The 13,425-nt window shown below is 57.0% G+C and overlaps 1 protein-coding gene across 1 annotated transcript in view; it reads left to right on the plus strand.

Annotated features, from left to right (window-relative positions):
• TNRC18 (trinucleotide repeat containing 18) overlaps positions 1-13,425 on the plus strand; it is an 89,234-nt gene that overhangs the window by 40,974 nt on the left and 34,835 nt on the right. The window contains exons 13-18 of the mRNA XM_049638973.1: positions 4,098-4,273; positions 4,804-4,940; positions 5,178-5,306; positions 6,968-7,139; positions 8,537-8,897; positions 12,105-12,380. Coding sequence (XP_049494930.1) covers positions 4,098-4,273; positions 4,804-4,940; positions 5,178-5,306; positions 6,968-7,139; positions 8,537-8,897; positions 12,105-12,380 — 1,251 coding nt within the window. The remainder of the gene's footprint in view (positions 1-4,097; positions 4,274-4,803; positions 4,941-5,177; positions 5,307-6,967; positions 7,140-8,536; positions 8,898-12,104; positions 12,381-13,425) is intronic.

A 13,425-nucleotide genomic window follows, 5' to 3' on the forward strand; every position in this document is an offset into this window, starting at 1 on the left:
CCCCCCCCCCCCCCCCCCCCCCCCCCCCCCCCCGCAATGGGGCTGTCACCACCGGGCTGCAGGGAATGGGTGCTTTCAGCAGAAGGGCAGCGAATTCTGGGCTGGGCACAAAAAACGCGGGTGTTCAATACAGAAACTCAGGGCGCTCCAAGAAATGTGTACAGGAGCAGCCTTGGGCCAGGCAAGCCTTGCCACCCCACGCTCGGCCCAGAATCAGCGCAGAGGAGGGAGGGGCCCAGGCGACAGCTGTCAGATAATAATAGCGTTGCCAGTGTTTTGGTGCATTTTTTCTAGAACTTTTTCTACACACATACGCTTCTAAAATTAAGATCGTTTTGTAAACAATGCTGTGTAAGCTGCTCTCTTCGCTTAGCATATTTTTTATTAAATATTTTCTACAGCTATGTGTTTTTATTTTCTTCTTTTTTTTTAAGTTTGTTTTGAGAGAGACGGTGCGTGAGCAGGGGAGGAGAGACAGACACGGGGAGAGAGAGAATCCCAAGCAGGCTCTGTGCTGCCCATCGTGGGGCTCGGACTCAAAAACTTCAAGATCATGACCTGAGCCGAAGTTGGATGCTTGACCACTGAGCCACCTAGGCACCCCAAGGCTCTGGGTCTTTAAACATTTTCTTAGGGGACAGTCGAGTTTTCCACCTAGTGGAGGCCCCAGCCTTCAATGCCTTAGCTGGCCCTAGGTTGTTAGGCATTTGAGTTTGCCTTTGGTTTTGTTTTATTGTTGTAACTAATGTGACAAATCTTTGTCCCCACCGCTGATTTTCCTGGGGGTATATTCTCAGGGGTGGAATTGCTGGGACCGAACAAAATCACGTTTTCAAGGCTTTTTCATCGCCATGGTCACATGGTCCCCCGGAAGCTTGGACAAGTGGTGCCCACTCCCCCACACCCCACAGCTGTCTGTTGTTTGGTTCTTGTTCTCCAGTTCATTACTTCTTTTCACTCATTTAAATAGTTTGGCACAAAAAATTACTTTTTGGAAGGAGACAAACCCCCTCTTGATCCTACCAACAGTTGGTGGGTTTTCCGTGAGGGCCACAGAGCATAGCCCTTGGCCCTGTCAGGTGGTGATAGGGGGTAGGTGGAGACACTGGGAGGGGAACAGGATGGAGGAGGGAAGGGTGGTCTCTTACAGAGGGAGGCGCTTCTGGGTGAAGTGACCCAAGGAAGGCCAGGGAGGAACTCTTCTGGGGGATTTGCTGATGGAACAGCACCTGCAAAGGCCCTGAGGTCAACAGTACGTGTAGCACGTTGGAACCAGAGCAAGGAGGCTGGGGCTGGGGTGGAGTGGGAGGAGGAGAGTGGTGGCTGCCAGGGGTTGGTGGGAGGGGACGGGCATGGGGCCCTGGGCACCCACTGGAGGAGGGCTTGGAGTTACAGTGATAGGATCGGACTTAAATAGTGTCATTTTGGGGGGCTGTGTAGACACTTGACGCAGAGGCAAGGGGGGATGCAGGAAGGCCCAGGCCGGGGTGGTGGGTAGAGGTGAGGAGCAAGAGGATTGTGGGTAGAAGTTAAGGTGGAACAGCCAGAGGGCTTTGCCAGCTCCCAGTTGGTGTAAGAGTGACTCCAAGGTTTCTAGCCTGAGCCGCTGGAAGGGCAGACTTTGCAGGAAGCAGCGGGAGGAGGTTTTGGGACCCACAGCTGGTTTCTGCGTTGGAGGTGTGGCCCGCGGCTGGATCTGTGACCCTGGGCTGGAAAGCACACTTGGAGGTGCCGGTGTGCAGGGGTGTGTACATAGCAAGGGTGAGGGAGAGGCTGGCGGCCCTCTTCTCTACCCAGCAGGCAGCTGCCGATGGAACGCTGAAGAGGCCCCTGGTCGCCCGTCGAGCTTCCCGCGGCCCACAGGTCACCCCTGCGTTGGTACAGCCATGAGGCTGTGTGTTAGCCAGGCCTTCTGTCACAAGTACCACAGACTGGGGGGTGTCTGGATGTTCTAGACCACTGCGTGGGCAGGGCTGGGTCCTGCGGAGGCCTCTTTCCTGGCGCGTGGACCCCGTCTTCTCCTCGTGTCCTTGCCCGGTTGCCTCCGTGCTTGTCTCCAGCTTTCTCCTTTCTATAGACAAATAGTCCTACTGGATTAGGGCTCATCTGGTCACTTTAACTTGGTGTCCTCTGTAGAGACTCTGCAAATAAGATCACTTTCTGAAATAGTAGGGTCAGGACTTAAATGTGTGGAGGGCGGGGAGGGGGGACATGATACATCCCGTAGCAGATGGCCTAGAGTCACCAGGCTCCCCGGCCTCAGTTGGGAGAGCCTCAGCCAGACTGGTTTGGAAGGTGAAGGAGGTGACAGAAGCTGCACCTCGGTCCCCTCCTCTGTGATGGAGCGGTGCTCTCCTGCCTTACCCAACAACTGAGAATCTTCCGGTTCGGACGACCTTGAGGGGTGGTCTGGTGCATAGGCGTCACCTCGGGGTGGGCCCTCGTGAGCTGATGGGGTTCACTGCTGTGCAGCCTCCGTGCCCATGCCCGTAAGACCAAAACCGCTGGTTCTCAACTGGCAGTGACCCGGTTGGTTGTCGCAGCTTGGGGGAGTACTGCTGACATCTAGTGGGGAAAGGCAGGGGATGCTGTTGAACCTCCCACAGCGCATGCCCAGGATGGCTGCCCCCATTGCAGAGGATGAGCTGACCAAAACGTGGATAGCGCCAAGGTCGAGAAGCCCTGATCTATGCGAGACCATCAGTGATGTCTGTTTTATGGAACTGTACGCGTCGGTAGTAAAGAATATGCTTTGAGGGCGCCTGGGTGGCTCGGTCAGTTAAGCATCCGACTTCAGCTCAGATCATGATCTCGAGGTTTGGGAGTTCGAGCCCCGCGTCGGGCCCTTTGCTGACATCTTGGAGCCGGAAGCCTGCTTCGGATCCCGTGTCCCTTTTCTCTACGCCCCCCCTGCTCGTGTTCCATCCTTCTCTCTCGAAAATTAATAGACACTAAAAAAAATTTTCTTTAAAAATATTTTTTTTCAGGCATGTGTGGAACATTCATAAAAACTGATCACATATTAGATCACAAAGACAACGCCAATTAAAAAAAAAAACTGTTGCTCTGGGAGAGATTGGAGGGGATATGGGTGGCGTGCCCTTTCTGAAGGGTAGTGGGAATATTTATTAGATAAATGCACATACCTTAATCGTGTTAATCACAGAGAGGAATTTTCCTGAGACACGTGTCCTTGCTGTGTGCCTGTGCCTCCACTACCCACCCACCCCCCCACCCCCCGCAAAAGAAAAAGAAAAAATAGAAATGCCGTTTAATGGGGGATTATTTAGATTAATTAAAACTGAGCAATGCAAGAGAACTCTAGGCAGTTGTTACTGGGTTTGGCCACATAAAAGTTGCTGACCTGTAGAAACGGCAGTTACAATTCATAAGGTCCAAGCTAACGACACGTAGTAGATTGCTGTTATGCGCTACCGTGAAAAGAGGGTAGGTGGAAAAAGGTGTGATACCGTATGTATGCGTTGATGCCGTTCCCACATTTACGAAGGATGCCCACGGACGTTGCGTGTGTTCGAGTGGGGGTCGGTATTTTTGGAGCCCTCTACCAGAATGTCGAGAGTGGTGCCTCTGGTGGCGGGGCCAGCTTTGTGCGGGGGCGGGGAGGGTTTTCGTTTCTTCGCACCTTTCTGCTTCGTTTGTCTTTTTTGTGTTCTCCTACTGCTTTTGCAGTTTATGAAGCTTAATTTGGGCCCTTTTCTTCCTGGATGTGAAAACCATGCATATTCCCTGTGGAAAGTTTAAAGGACAGATGAGCAGAAAGAGGCACAGCCTAGAACGCACCTCTGTGGGCGCTTGGCCGCTCGTGGCCATTTTCTCTGGGCGGCAGTGGACGTTTGGAACAGAGCCGTGCCGTGTGCCCGGGCTTCTGCCTGTTCTCTTCACTTAGCACCATTTCTTGGCTCTCGGCAAGGCCGGGGTCCCGTCAGCATCGTGGGGGCCATGTGGCCTCGGGCAAGCCCTGAGCTGGTCCTGGGCTCGTTCTTCTCCCTGTTTGGGGTCTGAGTGGGGTGGGCTGCCCCCAGGGAGCACGGCGGGGCGGGCACAGAGGCGTGGGCTCACCTGCCTCCTATGTGCAGGTGCAGAGCGGGGCCCGGTGGTGCGGCCCTCGCTGGAGAGCCTGCTGGCGGCCAGCAGCCACATGCTGAAGGAGGTGCTGGACAGTCCCTTCGTGGACCCGCTCAAGAACCTGCGGCTTCCGCGGGAGCTGAACCCCAACAAGAAGTACAGCTGGATGCAGAAGAAGGAGGAGCGGGTGAGGTGTTCCGGGCCTGTCTTTGCCTGCCTGTGGCCCGTGGGGTGGGAGCAGAGATGGGTCCCCCAGAGACTCCATCTTGCTGGGGACACGGCTGGCTTTGGAGTCGAAAGGGCCTGATCCGAGTCCAGGTTCCAGCGCTGACTTGCCGTGCGGTCCCGGGCAAGCCGTATCCCCTTTCTGGGTCTCCGTTTATCCACGTGATAATGGGCGACCGCCTGGCGGGTCAGGAAGAGCAGGCCTGGCTGTGCCCCTTGGTGCCTGTGGGCCTCTGTAAGCGATGGATAACACGATGGCCCACACTGTTGGGAGCGGTTGTCTCGGGCCGCTTCGGCCTTGACGCGGCCCTGCAGAGTTGAGTTTTGGTCCCCATCCCGTCTTCTGCCCACGGCCAGGGCTAGTGAAGTGGCAGGTGAGGCGTGAGCTGGGCCCCGGTCACCATCAGGCCTCGCCGTTCCCATCTGAGCGGATGCCTGGCCAGGTGGTGGGAGCCGGTGGGCGTTGGCATCCTTACCCTGCTCTCCCCGCAGATGTACGCCATGAAGTCCTCCTTGGAAAGCATGGATGCCATGGAGCTGGACTTCCGGATGCGGCTGGCTGAGGTCCAGCGGCGGTACAAGGAGAAGCAGCGAGAGCTGGTGAAGCTGCAGAGACGCCGCGACTCCGAGTGAGTGTGCACCCCGGCCGCACCCCAGCCACACCCCGCGGCCCCGGCCGGCCGGGCGACAAGGCCGCGGCAGGCGGCGCCCTGGTTGGGCTCTCATAGGCGCTGGCGCTCAGTAGGTTGGCTGTGGTAGGCCATTAGAGGTGTGTGTGGACCCGAGTGACGTGTGTGCATCGTATGTCCTTCTCCGCGCCCCCCCCACCCCCCAGGTTCACAGCCGAGCGTGTGATTCTTTTTAAGGGACAGGCGCGAGGAACCCCATAGAAGCTTGGCACGCAGAGGCCCTGGCAGGCCGAGGAAACGGACCCACGCCCTGAGCACCCTGTCGCCCCCCCGCAAGAGAGGGAAGAGCCGCAACAGTAGCGGAAAGTAAGGCTGGCCCCTCGGTGGGTCGGGAACTGGCACAGAGCTCGGAGGGGAGGAGCACAGGCCCACGCAGGGCCTGCGTCTGGGCACCGGGGACCTCGAGTCCCTCGGGCTCCGACCCACCTGGTTTGGTAGCTCTCAGGGAGCACGGTGCGCGCCGCCCGGGGCCAGGAGGGCGAGCCAGGCGAGTGGCGGAACGGACAGGCAGACTCATCCACCCGGCACTGAGTGGGCAGGTGACCCCAGTGAGAGAGGTTTCTGTGCCATGAGCCAAGTGCCTCGCCCGTCTTCCCGCCACACCTGCTTTCTCCACGGTTAGGGACGAATTCCTGCTCTTCTCCGTACACCTCCTCCCTGCAGAGGGATCCGCTGAGCTTCCAGCCCCCTGGGACGGGTTCTGACTTGTGCTGTCACTTACTTCCCTCCGTGACTGACAGCGTCACTCTTGTCCTCCTGGCCTGACCTGTTGGGTTGTCGTGCCCGAGCCTGTGACCCGGGGCCGCTCCTTTGCACACTCCTTGAGCGGCAGCAGGAGCTACGCGTGGCGTCTCTGGAGGTTTTCTTGAATGGTGGCTGGGATGAGAGCTCTTCCTCCAGGCTGAGCGTGGGTAGGAATGATGCTGCGGTCTTCCCTGGGTGTCATGGAGTAGCAGGAGCTGAATGAGGCCCATCAAAAGAGCGGGGTTGGAGTGTGCCCCAGCCCGGGACATCGGAGCAGGGCAGACAGTAGGTGGCCTGGTGCTTGGCTTGAGGAAGCAGAGGGGCCACAGGGTGCCCCTAAAAGGCGCAGGAGAGGCAGTGGATCGGCCACAGGGCTTGTCAGATCACCCCAAGCGTCCCCACGACTTGGATTTGTCCTCCTTGGATGTTCCTGTTTGAGGAGAGGATGGAAAGAGGAAGAAATCCCCTAAAACCAGCCAAAGGAGGGCAGGGAAGCAGTTCCTGAAACCACAGGGGCTGGGGCCGCCAGCACACAGCCACTGGTTAGGAGCACAGCCTCTGGAGGTGGGCGTCTGTTCCTACTTGTGAGTCCCAGCTCCATCCAGTGTTTGTTGTGACCTTGGGCTGGGTGTTAGCTTTTTGGAGCCTCAGTTTTCCCCACGTGTAAAAACAGGATGTGGAACATTGTTTTGTGGCTCAAGTATCAAACACTAACATGGAACAGAACACATAGTAAGCACCAAGTAAAAATTAGCTGCTTTTATTACTTGTGAGGGTTTAGCTTAAAGCAGGCAAGAGAAGCCTTCAACCTAGGACCGTGTCCCGACTGTCTTAATCCCGGGGGTGCAGGAGACCAGCCAGTGGCTCTTACTCCCCTTCCAATCCTGGGGGATTTCTTGGACATTTCTGATCTTTACTCTTGGCATGTTTTGATAAGGTGTGTGTGTGAGTGTATGTGTGAAGAAGCACAAGAAAGAGGCCAGCAGAGGATACTGCCTTGGAGAAGTGTTTCTTCTTTCCGGTTAAACTCTCATTCTGCCCCACTCACAAATAGAATCCCAGCACCATAGTTTTACAGGATCCGTCTCCCCAGATTCGTCACTCTGCCATCACTGTCTGTGCTTCGACATCCAGAGCCCACCCTTCAGGGCTGTGAGGGCGGACCCCCAACCCTTGAGTCTTTCCTGGCCAGCGTGCTGACCAGCAGTGCCTCTGGGTTTCAGGCTGAGCAGCAAGCCCCTGCTGACGTCGGATGAGTATGAGCTTGGAGCAGGGATGAGGAAGAGACACAAGGGACCTGAGGAGGAACACGATGCCCTGGTTGGAACAGGGAAAGCTAGGGGCAGGAACCAGCCTTGGGACGAGCACGAAGCCTCGTCGGACTTCATGAGTCAGGTCAGTAACCCTGTGTTCCAGAGATGCTGCCATCTTAGAGTGGAAGGTCTGGAGGGTGTGCCAGAGTTCACGCTCCCTTTGCAGGTCTGTTGGCCCCGCCTGCTGCACAGACACTGTAGAAATGATTGTCTTAGTGCCAGAAGGACTGTCCTCTAGTCTTCCTTATTGCACAGAGGAGAAAATCCAGGCCCAGAGGAGGTCAGAGACTTAACCAGACTAGCGCAGCCTCAGGTAGAGCGGAGACGGAAAGCCACTCCCCCCCCCCCCCGCCCATGCATGCTCGGTGACCCTTTGCTGAAGCCAGGAAGAGAGATTGCAAGTTCTTAACCAGATAACACAGTTACTATTGTTTAACAGTGTAATTGTTCAACGAGCAGCTTCACCATTCTGTAGTTCTCAGAAGCAAGGGCTTGATCCCATCGTAATTTCCTTGTGAACTCTCCAGAGGTAATGGGGTGAGAGCCAGCTCCTTGATTTTTCTGATTTCTGCAGAGCATTGAAATCGGCCACTTAAGGCCCTTGTCTCTAAATACTAATGTACCTTGTCATCTTTCCCCATAAGGCCCCATGCAAGGGGCTGTATGTTGATTTGGCCATCAGAGCGAAATAACACACATAAGGGGGACTGCATCCAGGAGGAGGGAATAGAGCCAGTTTGTAGATCAGCATCCTTTATTCACAAATTGTGAAGGATACTTTTGTTGTTTAAATGGCCCTATCCCAACTATCCCCCGCCTTACAATAGGTTACCTGATTCAAGAAAAAGAGACAAAACGTTCAAATGAGGGGCATTAACGGCTTTGAAACTGCACATTTCCCTTTGACAATGAGTGACTACAGCAGACTTGGAACCAGGAATTTAATCTGTGAAATCTTGAGTCGTGCTTTCTGCTTCAGGCATCCAGGGCACGCTCGTAGGGCGTTCTCTTGTCGGCTAGGCACATTTAGTTGGATGGGCTGCTTTAGGTGGGAATCCATGGTATGACCTGGGTTTTCCATCTCGGTTCCATGCCTCTGACCTAATCCAGCTGCCTTCTGCTCATGGGCTGTGCTGCCTGCTTGAAGGGCTTCCCTAGGAGGCACCAGACAGCGCCAGGCAAAGCCAGTGGAAATGCCAGTGTTCATGAGAACTGTAACCGCAGTAACAGCTCTGTGATAAAAGCTTTGTGGGCCTGATCTTGTTCATCTTCAGAAAAACCCCCAAGATGCCCATACATAATTATCGCCGATTTACAGAGCAGAAGAATTGAGGCTAAGAGGAGGTGAGCAGCTTGCTAGGAGCCACAGAGGCAGGAGGAAAGGACCGGAGCCCAGCTTCGGCACAGCCTGGGCACCGAAACACACGATCCTGTTTTGCCAAACGTCTTAACCCGTGACTCCCCAACTTCCCTCTCCAGCTAAAGATTAAAAAGAAGAAGATGGCCAGTGACCAGGAGCAACTGGCAAGCAAGCTGGACAAGGCCCTCTCCCTCACGAAGCAGGACAAGTTGAAGTCGCCCTTCAAGTTCTCGGACAGTTCTGGAGGGAAGTCCAAAGCGAGCGGGGGCTGCGGCAGGTACTTGACGCCCTATGACAGCCTGCTGGGCAAGGACCGGAAGGCGCTGGCCAAAGGCCTCAGCCTGTCTCTCAAAGCCTCCAGAGAAGGTAAACACAAAAGGGCCGCCAAAGCCAGGAAGATGGAGGTGGGCTTCAAGGCCAGAGGCCAGCCCAAGTCGGCCCACTCCCCGTTCGCCTCGGAAGTGAGCAGCTACTCCTACAGTAAGTAGCGGACGCCGCGCCGCCTCGGGGCATTTCCTCTCCTCAGTCTCCTCTGTCTGCATCTCGCGGGCGCTCGAACGTCTCCTGCTTTTGCGCGGGCTCCAGGCCGGAAGTACGTGCGTGGGGTGGGGGGTGGGTGCCTAAAGCAGAAGTGCCTGTGATTGGCGGGCGCCCGTGATTGGCGGGTGGGAGCGGAAGTCCGCCTGCCCTCGTGTACCGGCCTTCCGCTTGTTCGAGGGGAAGCCGTCTGTGTGGGAGGCTTTGCGCCACCGAGTTGGCGGCCGCTGGGCCTAGAGCGGTCGCTCGCGACGACCATAGAGAGGAGTCCGTCTCCCCTGCCCACAGGCGGCTTTCTGTCCTGGGGCCGGAGATTCAGAGGAACGGTGTCCGGTGTCCGGTGTCCGTGGAGCGGGCGCCGTGCTGGTCGGCGCACCGAGGGCTGTGCGGGCCGTGTTTCACTTTGTTTCCGACCAAGACAGTCCTCCAGGTGGCTGCCCCGCGTCGTTCCCGAGGGTGGAGGCCGAGGCCGAGGCCGGGCGAGGTTGACCGCCAGGGGTGGGGAGTTGGCGGGGCCCGGATGGCTCGGCTCCCAGGACGGGAGCTGTGGAGCCTGGGAGCGCAGCCGCGGAGGGGCTGAGCGTTCTTGCACTGGCCCGGAGCCTGCCGCGTCGGAGTTCCTTACCTGGGCGGTGGGCCGTGGGCCGTGGGCCTTGGGCCTTGGGCCTTGGGCCTTGGGCCGGCCCGCCCGGCTCTCCAGGGGCCCCGGGGCCGCTGCGTGGTGCGTGCGTGGGCCGAGCCCCTAGTGCCCAGGACCGATGCGCACCAAGCGTGTGGCCGCCGCAGGAGAGCCAGGCGGGGCTTCGTGGCTCCTGGCAGTTGTCCGCGGGGTTCGTTTTGGGAGTCCCCAGGCTCCGACTGGGGTGGGCGGCTTTTTCCCTTGACGACTGCCTGGCTATGTGTGTGTCTGGGCTTTTGATTGACTCTGCGTGGTCCATGAGGTGTCGGGAGGGCAGCGGTTGAACGTCACGTGCAAGAAAGCGGACACTTGTAATGTTATTAGAAAGTTTGTTTTCTTAAAGAAAGGAAATAAAGTTTTGTGGACATGGGGTTATCATCGTCTGCTTCCCATGGCTGTCCTGAACTTTAAGTGAGTTCACGTCAGTGAAGAACTTGACGCGCGCGCATGCGTGTGCATACGTGTGTGTGTGTGTGTGTGTGTGTGTGTGTGTGTGTGTGTGTGTTTTAGTGTTCGTGGTTTTGGTTGCTGTGGACTGAAGGGTCTCTAGGGCTGATGCAGAGACGCCTGTGAAGTAAACAGCGCCTTTGTGGCTTATGTGCCCAGGACATGCTTGATTGCGATAGCTTTGATGGCCCTCCGGTCGTGATGGGTATGATCCGAGCAGGAGTGCCCTGGCCCATGGCCACCATGAGCTCATACCAGAAACTCCTAGCTCTGGAGGAAGAGGGAAGAAGGGTTTTCCTCTGCTGTTTGTATCTCTGCTGGTTTTGGAACGATGGAGGGAGTGGGGAGCATTGCTGCGGCTCTTACGTTTCAAGGGTGAGTGGCCACTGGGTGTCGCCTGGCTGGTTGCCAGGGAAGAATCCTGTACCTTCCCACTTCTAGGTGGTTGGGGTACGTTTAGAGACCAGAGATCGGTTTAGCCTCTGAGACGTTTGGCGTGCTCTGAGCCAGTGAGTCCGCTGTGCGCACGTGTGTGCATGCACAAAGCGATGTTCAGATTGCTAGTCTAGCTGTTGGGTCTGTGCCTAAATTCCATCGTCCAGGTGAGAAGTGAGTAAACGTTGCAACATACAGGTCTAAAGGTCTGACTCCAACTAGATGCTGGCTCTGATACGCGGCTGGATCTGGAGAGGGCCCTCGTTTGTATTTTTTATGTTGGCTTTTCCGCGGTTCTAGGTAAGCGAGAGTACACGGTCACAAAGAGGACAAGAGTGTTTTCTAGCACAGGGATGGCTGGCAGGAGATGGGAGGAGAGAACAGAACGTTCTTCTCTTTTTCGCTTTGGGGTTTTACAACTCTTGGGTTGTAGGGGTCGGGGACATGCCTGGTGGGAAGCCGATTCGGTTGTCATCACCCACGAGTGGCTCTGGCCTGGGATGCGGCCTTGGGAACGATGGGCAGGGGCCTGGTGGGGCTTGTCTTTGTCCTAGCTCTGCCTGGAGTTTGGAGGCCATCCTGCCGTTGGGGTCTTGACGTGGAAAGCCCAGGTAGAGGAGGAGGCAGCCAGCGGACGCTGCGTCCCCCTCGCCTCCTGCACCCGACGCGTATAGTTTTCTTGTGGATTTGCAAATGGCAGGTGCTGCCAGAGCTGTGTCTCTGTTAGTGTTCCTCTTGTTCCGAGTGGATTTGATCAGATCAAGGGGTTATAGTTTCTGGCTGCCGAGCCCTTTCTTCCAATGAATTCTTGGTTGGGATGGGCTTGGAAGGGGCCAGAGCTGTGCCTGCTTGACCGTGGCACTCCCCCTCCCCAAAGCTGGGGGATCCTCTCCCGGGAGAGCTTGGGAACCCTGACCTCACCTGCACGGTGAGGCCAGAGACAGGGAAGCCAGCAGCAGTGTGCTGGCAGCCCGGCCCTTCGATAGGAAAAAGTTGGGGGGAAGCCTTGAGTTGTCCCATCATTTGCCAGTTTCCTTGGTGCAACCGCTTTCACGATGGCCCATCTCGATGTGCCTTTGGGATGTTGCTGGGTGGGGAGTTGGGGTGCGCGTGCGTGATTGTCGTCGTGAGCCTGCCTGTGCCACCCTGTGCCGGGGCAAACAGGTATTCTGGGGGAGAAGAGCTTTACCGGGGCCCTTCCTTTCTTGGGCCTTGTCCCTCCCCGTGTCCCCACGTGCTGGGTGCAGTGACCTCCATGACCACGGGCGAGACCCTCACGAGTGTGGGGCTCCTGCCTCCCCCCAGGGCCCGGAAAGGCCTTGGCAGAAGTGGCTGTCTGGTGGGCGGGGCCGGCAGCGGCCAGCCCGGACAGGACAAGCTCTGTGATGCCTGTGGCTTGGAGGCCTCCCGGGCGAGAGGCGAGAGGTCCAGGCGGTGGGGCACGGCTTGTTCCGCAGCCAGTGGGCATTTGGACCTCTCTGCCCTAGCACGCGCCAGGGCCTTCTCGAAACCGCTAGTAGCGAGAGACGCCAGCCCTTCCCCGCCCAGCACCCCATGACTTACTGTGTCAAAAACTACTTTGACTGCAGATACGGACTCAGAGGAAGACGAAGGATTCCTGAAGGACGAGTGGTCTGCCCAAGGCCCGTCCAGCTCCAAACTGACGTCCTCCATCCTGTGTGGCATGGTGGCAAAGAACGGCAAGCCGGCCGGGGGCCCCAAGCTGAGCGAGCGGGGCCTGGCGGCCGCCCGGACTCTCAAACCCAAGCCGGCCGCCGGCAGGAAGCAGCCCTTTTGTTTGCTGCTTCGAGAGGTCGAGGCCCGATCCTCCTTCAGCGATTCCTCGGAGGACTCGTTTGACCAAGGTTACTAGCTCCAAACACAAAATACCTTCCGTGTTTCCTAGCGAGAGAGTGAGTGAGAGAGAGCGCGAGAGAGCGAGCGCGAGCGAGCGAGCACGCAGGAGATGGCAGGAGATGGCGGGCAGAGGTGGCCCGTCTGGGACGCCTCGGGAAGGGCGGCCGTCTTGGTTCTTGGCAGCGTAGCCTGCCGTATCCGCCTGAGTCTTTATTTTTGTTCTTACCTGTACCTGTATCATTGTGATAACGCCACGGCCTGGCTCTTTTTGAGCTTTTATATGGACTGTTTTTAGTCTCCACCCCTGTCCATTCTCCCCCTCTGCCCTCCTCCTCGCCTCCTCTGCCCCCTAGACCGCAGGCCTGGGTTGGGCGCTCTCGGGCGCGGACCCGGAGGAGGCCTCCGAGGGACATTTTGTAAATGGAATTCTGTCGTGTGGGCGTGTGACTTGATGTTTGTACCGCGATTTTGGTAATACCAAGCTTTATTAAACATACCGAGTTCATTTTTAACTAAACCCGTGTGCCTTGTCTCTCTTGCTGTGTCCTTACTAGACCGTTAGGTTGCTGCTCCCCCCATTTTGTCCCTCCTTCCCCTCCCCCCGCCCCTCCCCCCCCCTCCCCCACCAAGGGGCAGAGCTGGGGTGTGCAGTCTGCCGCTCTTTTCTATTGTTCAGATGTCCCCGGTAGCTCTTGGCATGCGTTTCATTCTTCAGACCGAAAGTCAGCTGCGTTCACCTCCAGCTTCATCTTTCTTCCTTTTTTTAATTTTTATTTTTTTTAGCTGCTCGTTTGTTTTTTTTATTTTCTTAAAGCTCTGTTCCTGTGTAACAGCGGTTTAAAAATACGAACACTCGTTTCCTAACACATATTTCTGTTTTAAAGGGCATGTAGGCAGTGCAGGGTCAAGACCATTTGCTGCCCCGAGTTTTGTTGTGAGATGTGAAAGCGTGGGCCTCATTGCCGTGTTGAGCGGCGGGGCACAGGCTTCGCCGAGAGCACTGGCCTAGGAGCCCACAGGCCTGGTCTGCTGGCACCCCGGCCCAGCCCGGGG

The sequence above is a fragment of the Panthera uncia genome, chromosome E3, assembly GCF_023721935.1.
Source record: "Panthera uncia isolate 11264 chromosome E3, Puncia_PCG_1.0, whole genome shotgun sequence".
Lineage (NCBI taxonomy): Eukaryota > Metazoa > Chordata > Mammalia > Carnivora > Felidae > Panthera > Panthera uncia.